Genomic DNA, 23,628 nt, shown 5'->3' with positions numbered 1-23,628 from the left:
GCATTTATTTGAATGTAAAATCAATGAGAGAGGAACACAACTAAAAGTGCAATGTCTAAAGGATGGTAGTGAGGGAGTTTCCCTACCTTGCTTCTGTTTGCGTTTCTCGCAACCATACGTTAGAGGGCGCTATTGACATGCGACATCAGTTTACCTAGTTCTGCATTTATTCATTTATGGAACGCTTTTCTCCAAAGTAACTCATAATGTTGTTACCTTAAATTATTTACCCATTTATACACCTGGGTAATTTTACTAGGGCCTTACTCAAGGATACTACAGCTGGAGGTGGGATTTAAACCTGTGACCTCGAATGGCAGCATCTCTAATCCCCAATTTCGCAGATTTTGGGGAAAAAACTCAGGAAATGAAAGTGCTGAGTTCTACTTTATATTAATAGATCCTAGACACAAACTTCCAAGTTGTAAATTGTTTGGTCCTCATAACTTTACATTTTAGTTTTTGTTGTGCTTATTAGTTGTTTCAAACTATATAAATAATGACCGTTTTACATCTCTACATAAATTATGCTTAATTTGTTCTAAAGGATTACATGCGAAAAAGGGGAATTTTTTCCAGATTACTATACATCCAACTCACTGTCCCTTGACTAACCCAAAAACTGATGCCTTTTAGATTAAATGTGTTTTAACTTGAACAGGATGACACTGTTGTATTGAATGTAGTGACAGTTCTTCAACAGAAAAGCTCTTGTCCTCCTATATGGAAAATCTTTTTGGTTATATCTCTTGATATAATATCCATTCCTAATTCTGGTGAACTATTCTATACAATCCATAAACATGCTGCACAGATAAATTAACAGGCCAGATCAGGCACTGTATAGATTAACTGATCCTTTGTATGAGTAAATAATCCGAATAATCCATTAATATGTATAATTTTACATAAAGTCTTGTCCTTTTTAGGTACAATTGTATTTTTTATGGCAAACTATTGTAATGGCTTAAAGACACAGGAAACGAATGGTGCGGAGATGAGCCAGACACTTCTACCAGTTCTTTGAAGAAGAAAGGAAATCCTTGTCAATTGGTCTTTAGCTACATACTTTGCACAGTTTGTGAAGTAAGGTAAGTATCAGGGTTCATTAACTTGCTGGGCATGTGAACCTTGGTAAAAGAGCATCCATCCAGAGTGATCCAGCAGAGGGAATAGCTGGCCCTTTGGTGCGGAGACATCCAGCAGCGAAGCAAACAATAAAGCCAGTGACTTTGTGCCCATGACACCAGCAACTGGGGCCGTGAGACCGTCACAGGAGAGCTGCCGACACCATAGAGTTTTAGCCAGGCCACAGATACATGCCCCAAATTGAGCGCTCCTGCATGATATTAATTACTTTTACAATATGTGTTTTACACCTTATTTCTATGCAAGTGACCACAGATGCTGAAGAGACAGTATGAAGTGCAGTTACCAAGGCAGCTATGCTTACTGCATTACTGCATACTGTTTCATGCTGAGACACTAGGGGGAAACTTTACACAGTATAATTCAATTCTCACATTAACACTGATTTTATGTGCTTATTCACTCTCATTCTAGCACTCCGTATACAATTTTAACTCTGATATATATCGTTATTATACAGTATATGTCAACAAAGAAATGCATTATATCAAATAATATTAATGTAATGTATTAGAGCCATTAATGGCATGGCTCCCACTACTAAATTAACTAGCCTCTGTACCATTTGAGAAGAAACCATTATAGTTAACCTCTTACCATTATACTTAATTATATTCCATAGATATCTTAGTAAATCTGGAAATACATCTGAGCTGAATATCACAATGGAAAACAGAAAATAATGGGTTCATTTTCACTTGCACTGCTTAAATATCTATACAGCCATACACAATTTGTATTGTTATTAGTTATGATTATGACATGAATTAAATGTTGAAGATAGTCAAGAGTGTAAAGTGATTGAAACCAGCCTTATAATGCACAGATGTTTAGCCTTTAAGTTTCAGGTGTACAAAACAAAGAAAGTATTACATTTGCAGTACAGTACCAGTGTCACAAACTTAGTCACACACTCCACAGGCTGAGGTGCACACTGACTGTGGAATGAACTTCAGTCAAGTATTCAAGGGTCCAAAGATGTACCCTTGATTCATTAGTAACACCCAAACTAAGTAACTCAGCATTCACTGGAGCTTAGAAATTCTCAGTTTGTGCAAAAATTGTCAGAAAGGAGGGCAGATAGCACCAAAAGCCAGCATTATCATAATGATTATGAGAAGTGTAGGGATTTGTATTTATGTATTTTTAATGAAGATTGGATGTTGAAGAGACACAACTGTGGAATGATGAGATCACACTTCCTTCCTCCATGAAGCAGATGAGGATCGGAGGCAGGGTGACTGGTGAAGAGACAGAGAAAGAGGACCAGAGACACACGGATAGAAAGAGAATCAGACTGAGAGTGAAAGGAGCAGAGACAGAAAGAAAAAGAGAGACAGAAAAAGCCTGAGACCCACACACACACAGAGAGAGAGAGAGATCTGCTGTGGCAGGAGGCAGGACTCTGGAAGTGTGGGATCTACAGGAATCTCTTGGACTGCCTTTCAGGAGGTCCGGGTGCGCTTCCACACGTTGCCTCCGCCGCATCCGACCACAGGAGGACGACCCTGGACAGCAGCATTTCTTAACAAAAAGGAGAAGAAAGGGACGGGGAAGGGAATCACTTTTAGAGAGCGCTACGCTCGTATGCATGTGCTGCCGGCGCGATGTCCGCGTCCTACTGCAGGAGCTTGTACGCGTTCAGCGGAGAGCAGCACCAGGAGGGACTGCGCTTCGAGGCTGGGGAGCTCATCCGGGTCCTTCAGCCGCTCTCCGGGGGCTGGTGGCAGGGTGAGAAGGACGGCATCACCGGCTGGTTCCCCTCCAGCTACGTACAGCTGCTCGAGGTGAGGATCCCTGCTGCTGTACGTCGTATACGCCGGGCTCGCGCTCGCTTCGCTTGCGCATGCACGATGCAGCAGCAGCAGGTGTTGAAGTTGAGACCTGTCCGAAAACTGTAAACCGCGTTAGAAAGAAGTGACAGCACAGTTATTGATCATGTGTATAAAAGTATTTTATCTCTACTGTCGTATATATTATTTGCATCTCAAGCAAAGGCACTTACTTAAAACACAGATCGAGGGCAGCGCCACACCTAAGCCTTATGGCTGCAACAGATGTTTGCATTCATTCAGTTCAGTAAGAAGCCAAAACAGAATGACACACAGCCAGTGCCCCACACAACACACAGACAGGTCAGAAATGAACGTCGTGAAATTCTCAAACTGTTTCCACGCTATGTACTTTTAAAACACGCGAGGAATGTTGCTGACTGGACAGCGTTTTTTCATAGTTTTTCCGAAGTTCGCACAGCGACCAGCAGGGTCACTGCATATTACTCACTGACACTGTTGTTCGGACCACTTTTCGGTAAACGACGTAGAAACGCCCGCGCGCGAGAGCCGGACAGTTCTGAGGAAACTCCTCCGTTGCGGAAACTTCCGCCTTTCCTTTGAACATCATCATGTCGTGTTTCTGTGCCAGCTGCCATGGCGATGCCATGTCGACGCGATGCTGCTGCTGCTGCTGGTAAACACAGCAAACAGCAACGGCCGTCGTCAGCACTCATTTGTCTGGTTGTTTAAAATTAAACCACGTACTGAGCCTAGGTGACTTTGTTGTTTGCGAATTCCAAGAATAAAGTCTTAAGTTATAAAATAAGGACTGAAAGCCCGCTTTCGGCTGTCTGAACTGGAATACATGATGATTTGCCCCACACACACCCAACATGTTCATGTATGCAATGGTTTATCCTTTATCACAATGAGGTTCTGCTACTGTATCAGTTTAGTATCCATTAAGTACTCTTCTTGGTCAAGGGCACTACAGGCTGTGGTAGTGTCTGCTGTATGACAGTGTTGTCCCTCAAGGTGAGAAGGCACGATTTAGATTTGCGGTCTGTTTCCGTATTTTCTTAAGCTTTCTGGGCCGCAGATCTCTGGATAAAGAAATGAGTGTACTTGTCGCGTTGAGTTCAGGTGGAGATGTCAGCATTATAGACGCTTCCCACAGGCCATATAATAGCTACTTGTCTGTGTATTCTTCTGCACGGTGGGACCTAATTTGTCAAGTCTTTCTAAATTCGAAGAAGCCTTAAACCAAACAATAAAAATAACATAGAAATCTGTAACATTTATTGTTGGAGAAAGAGACTGACAATTTTCTGTAATAGTAAAGTGGTGTAGTTATCAAGATATTGTAAGTGTATCACTATAAGGTTTGAGTGAAAGTGTCTAGGGGCTGCGATCAAAACCTTGCTCTGAATTTGAGAGCTTTTCACCTAAGGTTTGGGTTAAGTTATCAATAGTCAGGTGTTGGTACATTGTAGTGAAGTTGTGGAACCATTCTATGCAATAGGCTAGAAATGTGATATATAACACATCAGTAAGACCTTTGTCAAATCACCTTTTACCACTTTGTGTCAAAGATCAGCAAGAGGACAACTGGTTGCTTCCTTCCCATTTTGGGAGAACATATGGAGAGTTAGTTGATTTAGTAAAATACTTTCAGGTGAATGGGATTAAGAAAATCTGTGTGAACCCAGGCTGGAAAGGGTCTGCTGCATGACCCCAGGATCGACTGAAAACTGTGCTCTGGGAAATAAAAGCCTCGTCGAGCTGAATTGCTCAAATGGCTTGGATCTCAAATTACTCATTGCACCATTTTTTCAACTTTTTGTGAAGCAGCTTGTTAGTCTTACATTTAAGCACAGGGAAGCTTCTGGAAGGTCCATTGAAGGTCCATGAGCACTGCTGTCTTTGGCAAATTATAAATTTGTTCTGTTTACTGAAACTATGCTTTGAGGTATATGTATTCATTTAGCTGATGCTTTTCTCCAAAAGCAACTTACAGTGTTAAGGTATTTACAATTGTTTACCCATTTATACAGCTGGGTAATTTAGGTTACGTATCTTGCTCAAGTTGTACTACAGCTGGAGGTGAGGCTCAAACTGCAACCTCTGGGTCCAAAGGCAGGGGCTCTACAGTACCAGCTGCCTTGTTATTATTCACATTATTACTTTGACCTTAGATTTACTTACAGTAAAAACATACTGATTGCTATCAGTAATTGTGAGCTTGACTGGGTGCAAGCTATGTTTCCCTGAAGTTTAATTAGGGCAACGTTAAGTAGTAAGCTGCAGTACAGTTTATATTGCCTTCATGCTAACGTGCTGTGAGTTTTACAGTGCAGGATTACAATTTAGTAAAAGTGTTTTATGAATATGAAATAAAGAAAGATGAAGAATTTTTTAAATTATGTGTATAGTGTAATGTGTCTTCAAACTTGAATTTTGGAAGGTTTTTTTAATTCTAAATTTATTCAATGATTTCTTTCAAAGTGCAATAAGTAAGAGTAAACACATCTTTTTTTTTTTTTTTTTTTTTTTGGTTCGAGACTTTTAGTCCAAGTTATATTTCAAAAACAGTGTGTTCTTGGCAAAACCAATTCAGGTTCTGTGTGACACTATTTTCCATCGTCAGATATTCCAGAACAAGAGCAGAGCTGTTCCTTCCAGCTTAGAATAATTATGTGTTTTGGTTCATCTTAAAATATTTGGGAAATGTCGAATGTCGGCTGGCTGTCTTTATCCATGTTGTTTACAGAAGTGCATGTGGGAACCAGCCGATACCCACTACCGTCAGGCAAATTGCTTGATGATTCAAGGAAAATGATTTACTGGCATAATCTGCTTAATGACACTGGTAATTCTTACATGACAGAAGTTTTGTTGGTTCCCACATGCCTGTTACCATTTTCTAAGTGCAGGTCGTTACGGTTTGATATGAGGTTTGACAAAACTTGAGTTTTGTCAATTAATTCATGTATATGTAAAAATATGGTGGAATTGATCCACCCATTATCAATAACACCTTGTCCAGTGCAGGGTCATAGTGGTCCAGAGACTATGAGGCACAGCATATTGCAGACAGAATTCCAGTCCATCAGAGGGCAAGGTGGAATCTGGCCAGCTGTTAATGTTCAATGATGGAATTTTCTCACATATTACTATTGTGCATCAGGTACATTAAAATGGCTAACAGACATTAGTAATGCAGAGCTGAGTGAGTGTTGGTACTCCTCAAATCCTTGTTTGAGTTGCTGATTATTGTCAGCACTTGTTCACCAGCAGCTAAGTTGACACTGATCATGTGTGATTTCAAGGTGAAATGAAATTTTTGAAGTAATTCTGTGTCAGGTCAACAAAGAGTACTGGACACATTTAGTTTTAGCTGGAATTCATCAGCAGTGTGTTCTTTTCGTGGCCCAACTATCAAACCCAAGACTTACTGTGTTTTCTTTAGGCTAAAAGAGTGATATCCCTGGCTGCATCATTTTCCAACACGAAAGCATGAGCCATAACCCGTTAAGTATAAGACAGCACATTACAAATTCATAGAAAGTGCATTTATACACAGCTATGCATAAGAACACCTGAAATAAGTGAGGATTGCTATATTTAATTTCGGGTGGACTTGTTTTCAGGAAGGAAAGTAAGCATGTCTGAGACTTTTTCAAAATGTCTACCAGATCTTGTATACTCAACGGAAAACAGACTTGTCACATGGAAGTATTATGTTCCAAATGGTCAAGTATTCAGTGGACTTAGGATGTTAATCTTTCATGGTATGTGTCTTGAAACAACAAACAATTGTGTGTGCTCTGAGAATGGTACATGTGGCGTAAAATGCAGTTAGAAACATACCGGCCAAAGATATGTGTAAACAGAAAATGTGTGATCGAACTGTCATCATGGGTGCCCACAAGCAGCTTAGTTTTTGCACGTTCAGCTCACATCCTGTTGTAGACAGTGGGGCAAAACATTGTGACAAATTTTAATGCTTCCCCTTGGTAGCCTACGCAGCTATGAAATATTTTCTGAAACTTGGAGGATTTTTATGTCTTTGCTGATGCAGAGTGGTTTAGCATTGGCTTTTGGGATACCATTGTATGACTTCCACCTCTTGAGAAAATCTGTGCCTCTGTATTTCAAACAAACAGGTACAAATTGTTCAGTTCTATACATTTTTTTTTAAAAGTGAAGAAATATATTTTTTTTTTCAAGCTGTTTAATATATTTAAATGTTGATATTAGGACATTGGTAAAGGACTGTAAGCAGGAGATCACTTTATGGTTCATGTTCTGCAAAGCAGGCATTGGGAGCTTCATAGCATTATTCAACTAAATAACAAACTATTTTGATAGGAAGTTCCCTTACTTGATGTTAGGGGGAACTCATAAACTTGTCACTTGTCACAATTCACATTTTGTTTAGAGGGATCTACTGGCAAAATGTTTCATCTGGTAATTTCTGTTGTGTATCATATATTGAATAGTTCTCTTTTGATATTACATACAGGTATTTAATTCGCTCCTTTGCCCTTCGAAATGCCACAAGTTGTATAAATTGTTGTATCCGGTTTACGTTTGACCAGCTTTTCCAAAGTCGTCTGTGTTGAGCCTGAGTGTTTTTGGGCTTTGTTAAGTCATAAGCAACATTTCTTTCAAGAGTCTGGCTGTTTACCCAGAGTCCCTGGTTACACCTGTGTGTCTTTGTGCCTGTTTGCTGTATCAAGCAGCTCCATCACAACTCATTTTCTTTGTAAGACAGCTCTCATGGTCCCAGTTATTTAATATTTTGTGTGTTGCCAGGATACTACATTCATACAATTTGCTGACTCAGTCACATCATGTTTTCAGTTCTGTGAAGTGTGCCATGCAAGCGGCCAAAGCTGCTAGATTTTGAAAAAGATCCACTCAAATATCAGTAATACTTGACATACCTGGGCTTGGTGTAGTTTTCCATTTGGGTGTGTTTCAGGGAGGCTGATACTATTACCGTGCCCTTTTTCCTCTTAGCCTCATTGTGGCCAGTACCACTTGTCCAGATAAGAGCATATTTGTTACTTATCTTGTTCTTCTGTTAACAAACTGTAGAGATGGCAACATTCAAACCCCAGTCTTCTGGGCCACCAGTGATTCCACCAACATTTTGGCCTTTAACTAAAATGCTCAGGGTGCTTAGCAAGGCACGTTCAAATGTTCAATTATGGTTCAACACTTTAAAAAAAACAAATGATGTAGGCAGCATTTAGATCGTCTTATGGGGAACTGTGTAATTTCATATTTAGAAAGATAACTTCCACTTTTTTTTTGAGTTCGAAAGTGACCAACCATATATAGATGACATAGCTGACACACCTGTCAGATATACATACATGTGCACATGTTTGTTTCAGATGTAAGTAATCTCTGTCAGAGGCATAACACACACACACACACACACACACACACACACACACACACACACACACACACACACACACACTTTTTCTGAACCGCTTGTCCCATACGGGGTCACGGGGAGCCAGAGCCTACCCGGCAACACATGGCGTAAGGCCGGAGGGGGAGGGGACACACCCAGGACAGGATGCCAGTCCGCCGCAAGGCACCCCAAGCGGGACTCGAGCCCCAGACCCACCAGATAGCAGGACCCCAGAGGCATAACACTTTTCATATATGGGACCAAAAACTATTACCAGTAGAACTCAGTGGAGTTACATACAAATACTGGGAAGATATTTTGTGCATCCTTGAACACTGAGGGGGCACTCCCATACCTCCGATACAGCTATGAGCTCTGCATCTATACTGTAAGTGATGAAAAATCAGTTATGAAAGATACCTTGAATTAATGTAGTTGTTATAACTAAATTATCTTCAGCAAGTTACAGTTTGCAAGCCTTCAATTGTGGCCTCAGAGTATTTCAAAAAGCATTGCAGGTGGAAAAGTTTTATTTCCTAGAGGAAACCATGCAATCAAAGGAGGCTGGCATATAGATGTACAATTTCGGATGATTCTCGTGTCAGGCATAATCAACACTTTCATATCTCCCTGATTTTACTTCTAGCCAGCTTTGTGAGAACAAATAGTCACGGATTTTTAATTCTTCCTAAAAGTATACACACATGCAATAAAAGTATACACAATTACTTGTCATACATTTCACATACACTGTGATGTTGAAAGGAATTTCAGAAATTTGTGTTTTATCCCCGGCATCGTAAGCACCTCGTACTTTTTTGACAGTAATTGAGAGTGAGGGATGGTTTCACTTTAAGCCATTTTGGAGTATGTCCAAGGTCATTTGTGGGTTTGGAAGAATACAGTGACAATGTGCACTGTGTCTTGCTTGATGTGTCTGTGTGGAGAAAAAAGTATTTCCATGTCAAGAAAGTTGCTGAGCTGTACAGCATTAAGGAAGGAGAAAAAACCAGAAGTCACGTTAAGTAAAATCCAAAATTAGAAGACCTTGGGTTTTACATGAGAATCTTTGTTGCTCGCTGCTTTTGTTGAGCTGAGAAAATGATGGTTGCCAAGATAGCACACCCTTGCTTGCAAGGCCACAGTTCAGTAGTACAATACAGTGCTTGTACTTGTGGCTACATTTCACCATGTGAATGGTTTGTTTGATTGAGTGGCTTCACTCTTTTACTTCATGTACAAAACTATTTCAATTGCCATTACATCTCCTAATGACTTTTCTCAAGTCCGACAATCTCCAGAACTGTAGCCAACCCTCCCTGACAAAGTGACACATAGAAATTGAAATAAAAGACCGGTAGCTGATGTGGAAGAAATTTTCCTGTTTTCCGCTCAGCCGTAGGAGACCTTGGAAGAAGTATACTCAGACACACAGAAACTTTTTTCAACAACATTGGCTGATGGGAGAGCCCCAGAAGTTGGGTGTCTCCCCAAGTTGTTCCTTGTCGCCCTTCAGTGCTTAGCATTTTTTTCCTTGTTTGTTTTTATAATTACAAAGTGTAAATTGCTGGCAGATTTCACATTGTAATATGCTTCCACAGAACACAAACACAGGTAGAGCAGATTCACATTCCATGCATTGTTGAATGACAAACCTCAGACTGGGAAAATTGTACAAGATTCAAAACTGGAAAAAGATGTTTCTGCTGGTGAGCATTAGCATATACTACTCACTGATACTGATTATCTTTACAACAGGCCTTTCTTTCTTTTTTCTTTTTGTGTGGGTTCGGATCTTGCTCAGTCTTTGTGGAGTCTGCGTGTTCTGTTTGTGTTCACGTGGGTTTTGTTTGGGTGATCTTGTTTCTTCCCACAGTCAAGACATGGATTTAAGGTGAATTGGTGACTCTGAAATGCCTGTAAGGTGTGTACGTGTGAGTGTCTGTCTTTGTGTATGAGTGAGACATGATGGAAGGTGTCCTGTCTATAATGTACCTTGCCCCATGCCCTATGCTTTCTAGATAGGCTCTGGACAACTGATGTCCTGCTCTGGACATGGGTTAGTGAAAATGGGGAAAAGAACCCAATCCCCCGTTCCAGTCCAGTACGTAACAGATCCATTTTTTTGCATTCTGCTTCAGTTGTTGAGTAAACTGATATTAACTAAATTATTATTCCTATGTTTACCTGGAAATCTGAAGTACAGCTAAATAGTCATTCAAACTGGCATGCTGAAGCAAGCATGAGTTAACTAGGACCATTGTTTAGATGCCTGTAGTTCCTGTGTGTAGTACCCATTCAGTCTTTGGCCTGGAAGCTCACAGTCTTCAGTGCAAATTCACCCAGGCCCAAAGATCCCCAGAAGACTCTTTGATGTCCTTCGGTCTGAAAGAGAAAGCAGCTAGTGACACTTCAGAGAGGATGGAAGGCAGATACAGTCAATGAAATTAACTAAGCCAAAGTGGAGGGGCCTGGGGCTGCACAAAACAGGCCTTGTTGCCTTTAAAAGTGTCCTTTTGAGTTCTAAGTGTCTGCCATTGTGTGTTGCTCCATCTGACAGAGGGCTTTAAAAAATGTGGGAATGTGGCTACAGACCCAAACATCTGGAGAAACAAAACAGGAATTGCTAAACTTCAAAATAAATAGGGAGTGTGTGAGAGAGCAAGAGGGAGAAAGTTAGAAAGAGGCATTGGTGCTTTTCTGAGGTTGTTTTTCAGCAGACTGAATTAAAGAAAAAAGAAATGGAAGAAACCATCGTGGGTTGAGAGATCAATAGTCTCATTCTTTCTGTGGCCTTCAGACTTGACCTTGGGATTTTGGCCCTTTTTGGTAGCAATTATTTCCCATATATGTGACAAATGTTTCCGGCTCCCTGCATTTTTTACTGTGAAGAGCCTTGTCTGTGATGCTGAGATCGCAGAGGCTTGGCAATTTCATCTCGATATTCCCACTCTCCTGTGAAAGCTGTAGGCCGTTGTAGGCACATTTCGGATTGGCATTGCTTCACACTATGGTGAGTAACCTACTTTAATCTTCTCGTTTACTCTTTCAGTTATTCATTCATTTAACTGACACTTATACCAAAGTGACTTACAGTGTTAAGCTACATAGAGTGCTTTACTTATAATTTACAGTCAATTCCTTTTAATTGAACAATTTAGAATGAATACCTTGCTCTGGGCTATTGTAGCAGAACGTGTGTTTTATACCTGGTTCCTTTGATTGCAAGGCAGCAGCTCTAACCATTACAGTACCTGCTGCTTTTATTCCCTTAATGCAAAAGAGAGCTAAATGTTCAGTAGTCAGTATGTTTTAATGGCAGGGAAGTTTGGAGAACCTGATCTGGTCATGAGACAGGGGTGGGATTTATTGAGTTAAATAGCTTCCAAAACTTTCAGAAATACATTATAAAATAAGAATTTTGGGAAGAGCTGGCTTCAGTGGTGTCTCTCTGGCTTGAGTATGTTTTGAAGATGATTATAGACAAAAATTAAATCATTTGTCACTCAGTCATTATGAAGTGGCTTATACATACACATATAAAAAGAATAAAAGATTATTTGTTAATGATCCATTGATGGATGGAGAATTGCTGCTTCCCAAAACTACTTGTGGCAATTTAACTTAAATAGTGTTTCAGTTAACAGAATGAGGCAAATGTACCCACTTTTTTCAAAAAATTAATATCCTCCAAGTTAATGCCTAAAGCGGTTTTCTGTCTGCAGTTGTCATTTTTTATGTTTTGGGGAAAATTTTATTCCATAACTTCTAGATATAATATTAAGGAAGAAAGACAAAGTATGACACTAACACACTGGAAAAGCAATGCATGAAATGATTTCAAAACGAACCAGAGGAGAAATGAGAACGAAATGTATCTGATGTTCTGCTGCACAGGAAGGAAGGAGCTGAGCAACGAACACATGTTGCACCTTGCTTGGATACAGTGTTTGCATAATAAAAATAACAACCGTGTGTGTGTGATATACATACATCTCAGTCTTTAGTGCTCTTGATAATTCTCTCAGTTCTGCTGTATTTTTAACTTTTTTTTTCACTTAAGGTTCAGTGTGTTTATCTGAACAGTGTAATTGTTACAAACTGGTGTTCTCTGCCGCATGTGATGTGACATTTTTCATTGTTTTACCTTTTTTTTTTTTAGACAAGAAATTAATATTCTCTGTCTTGGTGTTTCTGTTGAGGCTATGTGTCAGCTAAGGTTTTTCTTGTTCAGTCTTGTACCTTAAATAAACATATTTTAGCATAAAATCAATAGCACAGTATTGCCTATCTCAAAACATTTGTAATATATGTAAAACTAATTTTATTTGGTTTCTCTTTCTGATTTCTTTTTAAATGCTGTCTGTTTTGTTAAATGAAATCCGTCAGTCTGATGGCTACAGTGCTTCGGTTTAGTTAGTGTAACTTACCATATTTTGGATAGATGCCACTTTTACCTTAACTCATAGGGTTACCATGGGGAAGTCAGCACCCTTAGTTATTTAGCAAACCTTTACTTGTCCTCCCAGTGTTTGTGTATAATTCTGTTGAGCAGTATTGAGATTATTTTTTGGTCTCTCCAACACCTGACAAGTTGTTAAGCCACTGCCTTATAGGTAGTTCTGCACTGGTTTTATTTGTAGTTTTGCTTTACAGTTTTTGCTGATATTCACTGACAGACAGCTGCAGACTCCATTGTCTTTTTCATGCAATTATCATCATCATTATTCTATTTTTGTAATACAAAGCGTGCCCTGTAGTCAAAGTGTAGTAGCTTGAAAAACAACATTGCAAACACATGTTAAAGTTACAACTTATTTATGATACACATAAACTGAAACTTTAGGTTATGAGGAAGCAAAAGCAGAACTAGAACACAAAGACAAATTGCACTTTTGTTTTTTGAAATGCTTTTCAGCCAAAGCAGCTTCCAGTAGTAAGGGGTTCCTTTCTCTCTGTAGCTTTTCAAAGTCACTCATTGCAGATCCATTGGCTTCCTGTTGAAATTACAGTAATGTTGCAGTGCTTTGGGAAAAAGGCCCCAGTCTGTTATTAAAATGTAATGAATCTTTATATTGGAAACAGTGTGGGGGAAAAAAAGGTTATATTCTTCCAGGGTCTCCCTGTTTAGCTCTTGAGTGTCTCATTCACTGTGAAAGAAGAAATATTTAATTGCAGCATAGCTGTTTTTAATGAATCAGACTTGTTTTGGATTAGTCTTTGAGATCTTCCACTACATTGTAGTCCACTTTACACTTCAGTAAATGCATTTACTATATTTACCAGCTTTTTCTCCAAAGTGAGACACAGTGATTATTATGTAGTATTTAGCAGGCACCCTTGTCTGAGGTGACTTGGAGTGTTAGATACACTGTACTAAGCTTCTAACAGTCATCCACCCATCTATACAGCAGAACAATACAATATTGTCACTCAGGCAGTACAGTTTCTCTAGTTCTCCTGAAACACATCTGTGGACTACGGGAGGCAGCTACTAAATACACGGAAATGACATAAGCTCCTCATTGTAGACTTATCCGGATTCAAACCCATGTCCACACCCACAACTGTGGTTAGTTTTCAATAAACTACATTCCCATCAGCTGTCAGTAGCTGTCATCAAATCTGATAAAGGCTACAATGATGATCAAATGTTAATGTTGCATACTGTCTTACAATCATAACAAAATGAACAGACAGCATTGTTTCAACTGAGCTCACTTGGTGATATTGGCACTGCAACAACTTTTTAACTTCCATTCACATCAAAATAATACAGATAAACCACATTTTGTTTACACATATTTAACTGTGTATGTGACCCCCCCGTGACCCCGTATGGGACAAGCGGTTCTGAAAAATGTGTTAACTGTTCTTTAAACTGCTTGAAATAATGAACTACTGTTAAGACATGTCTTTAGAAACTTCATCTGCATCCAAGAAGGTTTTTTTTTTTTTTTAAATTCACCCTTTTTGAAATTTTTATTAAAGTCTAATAATTAGGTTCAGATTTCATGCTGCATGGTCAATAAGGTGTTCACTTCATTGCTGTCTGAATCCTGGAGATTCTGCTAAAACTCTGAACAGTGCTGAGGGTTGTGCAGTTTGCATGCCTGCATCTGTCTGAAATTCAACAGTATAGAATTTTACAGAATGTTACATGAGTTATGAGCAGAAGAGTGCAGAATCAAACTCGTCACTGTTTTGGTGATTTTAGTTTTAGGATTCACTGGGAAAACTGCAGTGAAGGTTCATGTTAATAACATGTTTCATATCTAAACAGGAAAGGAACATTCTGAATTCCTTTTTTCTTTAAATAATGTTTCCAGCTATCATTGTGACTGTCATCAAATCCGACAAAGGCTACAATGCTGAATAAATGTTAATGTTGCATATTTCGCTTTTAGTTTTCCATTTTTCTTTAACTTTCTTCATTTGCCTATTGTTAACGCAACAGCTCTCTGTACTTTCTTAAACACAAATTTCTTTGTTCTTAACAACAAAACCGTTGTTAGTGAGGAGCTCCTATTTGAATTTACAATCAAAGTTAAAATATATCAGATTTTGTAAGCAACAGTGAAAAAGAAATAAATGTGACTATGCCCATTCATTTACCATGTAATTGCACTCCATAGTCCATTTGTTATGGATTTCGTGTGTGTGTGTGTGTGTGTGTGTGTGTGTGTGTGTGTATAAAACAGACACATTGTAACTGCTGACACAATTTGCTTAATTATGGTATGTCTGTGCATTTGAAGGAAATCATTGGTTTCTGTTGCCGTCTCCCTTTCGTGAGTCCTCAGCAGGAGATGGCATGAACATGGATCTGATTTAGTTTTTTCGCTTTCATTTAAAACAAGAATTGAATGTGTGTTGTTCCTCTAAAACAAAGAACCCTGTTTCTTCAGTAAGCACACGATCTCATGTAGCTTGTAAATGCAACAAGAGTTTGTTTAGGATACGGGATACAGAAAACTTGAGGATTAGGAAACTTTTAAAAGCCACTGCCAAATTCCTTTTCTGTATAACTGTGTAGATGTGTCTTCTTTCAAATATACATTTAGGCAAAAAAAAAAAAAAAAAAAAAACTATTTGGAAAAAGTGACAGGAAACCAATGACAATGCCAAATTAATTCATGATGTAAATCCAGATTGAAAATAAATGACTGTTATGGTAAGTAAAAAAATTGGTCCTAGATTTAGGCAGTGCCATATGTGTGAATAATAGGAAACAGATACTTCCTCTGTTGGACCTCTGGCCTGAAGATGAGGACATGTTGACAGGGTGTGATCCCTAAAGCAAACACAGATGCCATGTCTGGTCCCTTTATCCAGTTTGGTCTGTAGCAACAACACTGCTAACAGTTACCTCAACAAAGGTACCATGTGAAATCTAGTATGACCCAATAGATTTTTTTTTTTTTTTTAAAAAATCCACTTAATATATTTCCAACAGGAAGACATATTTGCAGGATTGTTTATGAGGACCTCCCCCCATTAACATACTAGGGGGTTATATTATAGACTCATAAAGAGAGTTAGTATAGATCTGATATTGGATTTTGTCAACTATATTTTGAACTTTCAGCCTTGTTTGGGGGGTATCTTACATAAATGATGTGATCTTTAACATATAAATAACAACCATCAAAAGTTTTTTGTGCAGTTTTTAGACACAAGGGAACTGCAGTTAGGACTTTTCCATTTATAACTTGTAATAGCACACTGTGTCCCAGGGACTGAGAGCCATCCCCTTCCATAATCCTCATTGCAGGACCGAGAGGTCAAGGCAGGACAGGCTGGGCCCCCATACATCCACAACCCACGTAAGTAGTGGCTTGGAGAGCTCAAGAGAGGGATGATCAGTCAGGCGTATCCCAGGCTTCTCTGTAACTCAGTGGACCAGCACCATCTCTAATCCCTCTAATGATCCAAGAATCCTTTTGTTTGCATAATCTCTCTCAAAAGTATGCAAGGGGAGTGGTCTTGCTCACTAGCAATCACTCCAATCAAGTCACCAAAGCATGGAATATTTTGATAGTGTGCTCATCATTGTTTCTATGAGTAATAATTGGTACAAAGTATTCAGGCTAACTTACATGAAGAAGGTCAGGATGTCTCCATTTTAACAGATCTGAAGTAATACAAATCTGTCTGATACGCACACACATACTGACTGAAACCGCTTGTCCTAAGCGTGGTTGCGGCGAGCTGGGGCCTAACCCGGCAACACAGGGTGTAAGGCTGGAGGGGGAGGGGACACACCCAGGACAGGACGCCAGTCCATCACAAGGCAACCCCAAGCGAGACTCAAACCCCAGACCCAACAGAGAGCAGGCAGAGGCCAAGCCCGCTGCGCCGCCGTGCCCCCCTCTTTCTGATACATCATGCAAAAGCAATAACTGCCTCCAAGCGTCCAAGATGCTCAAAGGATTATCACCATAATACATACAGGACTTGGTCATTCACAACACCCAGCAAGAGCGCTGTGCTCCTCCACCCCTGAATGTCTATTCTTTGGCCAGCTACTTGAGTATCGTGGACCAGCAAAATGGTGGTATCAGGAAAAACAAACTGCTTAGATAATCCTGTGTCAGTATGTAAAGTTCTTCATCTGTTGCGCATGTTTGTTTACTTGGAAGGAAGTATCTGCTAAATGAATAAATTTCAGTTTTGTTCAGCTGGGCACTTAAAATTTTCTAATATGCAGGTACTCGGCATATAAACATTTTGAACACAAGTAATTTTCATTTTTGATTTAGTTTATTATTACTTGTTTTGATTATGGTTAAGGCTATCAATGAGCTGTTCAAAGCATGCTAATAGTAATATGAAATTGGCTGTTCTCATTTCTTTATTTCTTATTTCTTTAGGATTTCTAGTTTTTCTATTCTGAATTCCTGTATCAGTTTTTTTTTTTTTTTTCCCCCCCAACCCCCATGTGTGTACACCTGTATACTTGTAACGCGATTGCCCCGTGTGAGGGTATGGCTGTGTTTTCATTACAGTTAGCCATGTTTGGGTGAATTCATAGAAATGAGAGAGGAACACATATCCTCCAAAGATTAAGTGATACCAAATAATAAGGGCTGCGCACACCAGTGAAATGACTTGAGTAATGTGACGTTCTTAGTCATGGCCTTTGAACAGTTCAGTTACCACGGATGGAGTCCATAGCAACAGATCGGTTTGTTTTGATCCAGACGGCAATGAACAGCTTGAAACAGTCACGTTATGAACTGGCACTCAAATACCATCGTGACTATGACATTTAAGTGAAGATGAAAACAAAACAGAAGAATTAATGTGATAAGGTGTTGAGAGGGATGGCCACCAAATGTAGGATTGAAGCCTGAGGGCTTCAGAAGACACATTCATTCTGGGAATGGTAGACGACACGGCTGGCAATGAGTCACACGTAGCATGGGTGTGTGGGGATGTGAGTAGGTATTTCCGACTCTTGAGTTAAAGTTCATCTGGTGACAGGGTGTTGATGCTTAAGAGTGCTTTTCTCAGCAAATATTTCATGAGCACAAATTGATTTTTTGGAACTTTGTCAATGTCATTGGCTTGTGCTCAAACACTAGTTTGGCTATTACAACATATCCAGAAGTTCTAAAATTATTAGTGTGAGACACTATAATCTTTCTGCTCTGCCCACTGTTAAGCTTGCTCAAAAAATAAACAAGACTTTAGTTTTAGTCCTGAAACTGCAGTACAGTCAGTCCCCGGGTTACAAACATCCGACTCACGTAAAACCCATACTTACGAACCACCCCCCGTAAAGCCTTCTCTATTAGAAATTTGAGTTACTGTACATCCAGTGGTTTGTAATAACAAACAGGAGCCAGTTTGTGACCCGCATCAAAACATTGTGCGTCTACAGCGGTTCGTTGGCTGGTGGGGCCCAGGGAGGACAAAGACTTTTCTTTTCAGTCGGGCTGTCATACCCATGACCTCACCCCAAATGTCCACACCTGCCCAGAATCAGAGCAGTGGGGTATAAAGAAGCTGCACCTGCACACCCTGGTTGCAGAATCTCATTTGAGAAACCCGTCTCTCCAGCGCTCTTGAGTAAAAGTAAACCCATGGCAACCTACCCGTCCTTCCAAGCCCATCGGTCTCCTCAATCCCTCGTTCCCGCTCCTGACATCCACGCCTCCTGACGCTTACGTCGCCTCCTCGACTACGACATCGGATTCTCCCCAAGACCTACGTTTGTGTATCGACCGACCCACGCCTGTCCCCAACCGCGAATCTTGCCTGCTTCCTTCTGTACCGACGATAAAGATTCCACGATTGGGTCCACACACTTACTTCAGTCTCCTGCCTGCTCACTATGACACGGACCATGTTTCCGTTAAGTGTCTCGTGTGTTACTGTATTAGGCTTTAATATTTTTGTTTATACGCTTGTAATCATGCCACCAAAACATAAATCTGATGCAAGTGATGGTGATGCATCAAAGAAAAGGAAAACGAGCACGACTGAAACTAAAGTGGATATAATAAAGCGATCCGAAAAAGGTGAAACTCCAAAAAACATTGGAAAAGCGTACATTAAAGTTTCTTTAATGTTTTTTATAGCTCCATACACACACATTCTCTCTGTCCTCCTCCCTCCCCCCTCTCTATATTATAAATACTGTAGTTATATTTATTATTAATGGTGTTATTATTATCATTACATCATTACATTGTATTGTTATTTCTACTGTATTGTTATATTAAAGATGTTTTAGTGTATCCGGAAGTGTTTCTTTAATGTTTTTTATGCATAGAAGGGTACACGATATACTATATCCTAAGACAAACATTTGACTAACTGACATTAACCAACGGTACCTAACTGTTCCGATTTCCATAAAAATCCGATAAAAACGGTGAGGAATGGAACTGGTTCATAATCTGGGGACTGCCTGTACTCAAATTTACGCACAAATATTGTACATATATACAATTAGAGACATTTTGACTAAATGTGAACATAATTTTCAACAGAAAGATCATATTGTTCCTACTGTGGCTTCAGCATTACATATCTGCTGCGTGTATTAACTGGTGTGCATCGCACAATGAAGCATGAGTAGAATAGTCATCAGTCAGACCTCCTACATACTGTACATGACTGTTACTGGATCTTGACCTCAGTGGTGAGTTGCACTGTCCAGCTAGGAACATTACCATTGCTGTATATTCTCCACAGTTTTCACCAGCTTCTTTATCTACTTGCTGGGTCTGAGAACCCTTTCAAATCAAATCCTGCTATTAGGAAAAAAAAATCACCTTTTAGTATCGTCTGTCCACAAAAAAACAAAATTGTATTTTAAAATTTCTTTGTATTTTCAGTACCTCTTCTTCTGTGTGTGTGCGCACATGGAAATTACCTGAAATTACAAGTTTGCCAGCATAAGCTGATGTTCTGTTTTCTGACAGACGCCACTGCAGTGTGTGCCAGTGGAATCCTGCTCACTTTTCTGTGCAGACTATTTATGGACACGAAGCACATTTTTTACACACACAGGACCCTCTGTTAATGGTGCCAGTTGAAGTCCAGTCAGTTGGCGTGCCTAATCTAAAGCCATCTGTGGTCTCAGATATTCAGAGCAAAATGATGGACTAATTGTAGATAAATGTTTATAAGTGTCGATGTATCTACATTGTTAAAAATACTTTTACCTTGCTTATATATATATCTGCGGTAACTTTGTGCTAATCAGCTAACAGCAGCTGTCACAGATGCACTCGAGGACAGACAAGCCCTGGAGGTCTTTTGCAGAGGAATCTGCAGAGTAGCACTTCCTTGGATTCAGTGATGATGAGCAAGGCATTTTCTTTGTAACCCTAGATCTGTCTTTTTCCATGCAGTGTGCTGTCCTGTCTGAGAGCACTGTCTCATTGTTCTCCAGTGCACGTTCCCTGTAGTCAACAGGTATGAAGCAAGTATGTACCATAGTATGTACCAACAGGAGAGAAACAGTACGGTGCAGGGCTCTGTACTATTCGCTGATGTATTTCTGTATTTTACGAAATGTGGCAAACTTAATTTTGCTTAATTTTGACAATTTGGGAAAGCAGATGGTATAGTGGTTAGAGCTGCTGCCTTGCATTTGAAGGGCACAAGTTTGAATCTGACCTCCTGCTGTAGTACACTTGAGCAAAGTACTTACCCCAAACTGATACAGTAAAAAATTATTCTCTTGCATCAGTGGTTAAATCATTGGAAATACCTTAACATTGTTTATTCAAGCAATCATATAAATAATAATTTAATCTTGATAATGAGCAAGAGAACATTGTTGATACTATACTCCTACAATACTGCAGTGGACAAAAGCCTGAAATCCTCTCCAAGGACTGAGAATATGATGGGAGCAGTGTGTTGCATTATTTCTGTTCATGTGCCAATTCAAAAAATGATAGAAGTACCACTCAATTTAAACAGTGTTAAACGGGTTTCATAAATTTACCCAAAGGAGATCCGCATTCGTTTCAGTGGTGCTCTATTCACAACTTGTCTCTTGTTTCTAAAGAAATGCAAATACAAGAATACAATGTCATCTCACTCCGGAGCTCAGAAATGATTGGGAAGGGGACTAGACATACTCAATAATTTAAAAGGAATATTTAATCCCAGTTTATTTCCTTTTTGACTTGCTCCTAGGTCTTCGTATCATTTTTAAACTTTGATATTTTTATCATTTATTTGCTCTGAAATAAAGTAATATTCCATATTCACGTCAGTCATTCTGAATTCACTTTTCTAGGAAGTTTAAGGAATAAAGAAAATTTCAAAGTATTGTCGGAAAGCCTGGATTTTTTTGACATTTTATCATACTATTTTGTATATATTCTATAAACTTTGAAAACATATTATACGTAAAACACATTTCCTGGCGCGGCATGATCATGTAGCGAGTAGTGCAGTTGCCTCACAGCCCCTTGGCTGTGGTTTTGGGGATCGATCTGAATTCAGCTAACTCTTTGTGGAGTTTGTGTGTTCTGTCTGTATCTGCATGGGTTTCCTCCACATGCTTCAGTTTTCGTCCACAATTCAAAAACATCGTTTTCAGGTTAACTGGCGACTGAGTTGTTCGTGATATGTGTATGTGTGGGTGAATTAATTTTTGTGTGATGCCCTGTGATACACTGGTATCACATCCATGGCGTACCCTGCCTCAGGTCCCAATATTCCAAGATGCCTTTGGACCACCACAACCCTGTATTGTGCAAATAGATAATAATAGACATGGATAATGCATAAAAGAATGTGTTTCTTCCCAGATCTAAAAGTTAAGGTAGAAAATGATATACATATCATTATTTAATCTGGTTATAAAGGATTGAATGTCTTTTCAACAAACTACGCTGTTTTAGTCTTTTTTCAGTCAGGAATTTTAGCATTATTTGTAATTTTCCAGGCTGAAAGCCAAGCCTACTGGAATGGAATGCTGTATTTTTTCCACAACAGCAAACTATGGTTATATTTCAGTACTGGGGTCACAGCTTTTAACCTCACAAAATCTTCAATCTGTTATATCACTTAAAAAAAAAGTTTGTTGTTAACAGTAGTGGTCAAAATTTTTATGCCTATTAACTGGTACCTGCCTGACTCTAAAGTCAAATTGGTTAGATGAATAAGTTTAAAGCTGCCTAACTTGGCTGATAAATGGACTGGAATTTTTCAATATCAGCTTTTTTTCCCATATAGTAGTATAATTTCGCAAGATTGCAATTTTTTTATTAATGTGTGTATCTCTGAATCTGAGAACTGCATAAAAATCTCCAAGCACTAAAGGTGTAGCAAATTTTGATCATCCTATATCATAATCAGACACTGGTTTTTATCACTCCTTTATTTCTCCTGCAAATGATGTGGTCCCACAGGATCACCATTATCAGCAGGTGCTACAGCAACGGAAGAAAAACTGTATTGAGGGTCAGTGAAATATTTTAAATTCTTACATCTTAATCCATTTTCTTATAGCAGTCATCCTAAGTACTGGGGGCACTTAAGTAAAAAGCACCTAGACATGCTAATGACTGATACCACAGTTAAATAACAACCAGCAAGAATGCTAAAGAAACCAGAGGCTAAAGAGAAGAGGAAACAAAACTTCTAAAGCTGTTAAAGGAGGAGAAAAATGAGACCAGCTGCCTTCTCACCTCTCCTTGCTAACATTACTCAGGTACGAAAATATGGTCTATATATAATATATAATATGGTGGTATTTACCAAGATATCTGCTACAGTTCATAGGCATTTCCAATAGAGTGGTTTTCATGCCACAACTTTAAAATGTTTTCAAAGGTCAGGTTAGGCTAACAAAGCACTTTTTCATTGTGACCTGCAAGAACTAGTTCAAGAAAGAATAGCAGAGAAGCACTTTTCTCTGCAAAATATCACATTTCAGTGTTTTAGGTCCACAGTGATGTAGAAAAATCTTGCCTTGAGCATCAGGTAAAGTAACCGAGTAGACCCGTACTCCCTTTTGACTCAGAAATGAACTGGCACTGATTTGTAAACTTGTGCAAATGTTGAATTTTCTTATCATTGTATTTAAAGATTTTCAGTAATTAATGATTAAAGAAATAGTTCAAATGTTTGGCCCCAGTGGAGGTTGTGTGTGGAAATGTCCTGGCTTTGTATATTACACATAACCACCCATCTATTCATCTATCCATCTGCGTATAATCAATAACCACCTATCCAATGCAGGGCTGCAGTGTTCCAGAGCCTATCCTGCAAACACACACCTTCACACATATGCACACTACAGGCACCAAAAAATGTCAAACAAATGTCCTTGGACTGGGGAAAGAAACCAGAGAACCTGGAGAAAACCTACACAAACATGTGACTACATGCAAACTCCACACAGGCTGAGCCTCGTTCAAACCCATGCCCAAAGCCACAGCCCAGAAGATTTGAGGCATCAGTGCTACCCGCTGCACCAACATACTACTCACTATTATAAAACACCATATTAGAAGAGTCTGCAGAGCTATGCTTCTTTCTCAATTTAATTTTTTCTCTGGTCAGACATTAATTAAATGTGACTGTATCTCGATGTATGTTTCTGAATTTAAAAAAAAAAAAATTGAACAACCTTGAAGTGAAATATGTAACCATGTGGCGTTATGCATTATTAATTGCTGAATATGAGGTTTCCGGTACAACATGTGCTGTCTCAGAACTAAGCAGTATGTTGAATTTGTCCCAAAGCAAGGCTGTTTGGAGTTACGAAATCCCTTCCATATAGAGACACACTGC

The 23,628-nt window shown here is 39.2% G+C and overlaps 1 protein-coding gene and 1 long non-coding RNA gene across 4 annotated transcripts in view; one reads left to right on the top strand and one right to left on the bottom strand.

The window, feature by feature from the left end:
- Nucleotides 1-2,605: 2,605 nt before the first annotated feature.
- LOC114909189 (uncharacterized) lies at nucleotides 2,606-3,510 on the bottom strand. The gene is made up of 3 exons (XR_003797161.1): nucleotides 3,155-3,510; nucleotides 2,808-3,044; nucleotides 2,606-2,673 (listed from the first exon to the last, which is right to left on the bottom strand). It is a non-coding gene; the product is annotated as an uncharacterized LOC114909189 (long non-coding RNA).
- The window catches only part of gas7b (growth arrest-specific 7b), a 69,726-nt gene continuing 48,766 nt past the window's right edge, over nucleotides 2,669-23,628 (top strand). The window contains exons 1-2 of one of the 3 annotated variants that reach the window (XM_018762042.2): nucleotides 2,669-2,936; nucleotides 16,130-16,181. In XM_018762042.2, the coding sequence (XP_018617558.1) occupies nucleotides 2,737-2,936; nucleotides 16,130-16,181 (252 nt within the window). In that variant the 5' untranslated portion in view covers nucleotides 2,669-2,736. Of the gene's footprint in view, nucleotides 2,937-11,230; nucleotides 11,369-16,129; nucleotides 16,182-23,628 lie in introns of those variants that run through there. The other 2 variants (XM_018762043.2, XM_018762044.2) reach the window with 2 other exon arrangements.

Source organism: Scleropages formosus, chromosome 20 (assembly GCF_900964775.1).
Source record: "Scleropages formosus chromosome 20, fSclFor1.1, whole genome shotgun sequence".
NCBI classification, from domain to species: Eukaryota; Metazoa; Chordata; class Actinopteri; order Osteoglossiformes; family Osteoglossidae; genus Scleropages; species Scleropages formosus.
This window is presented reverse-complemented; position numbering and strand designations above follow the sequence as displayed.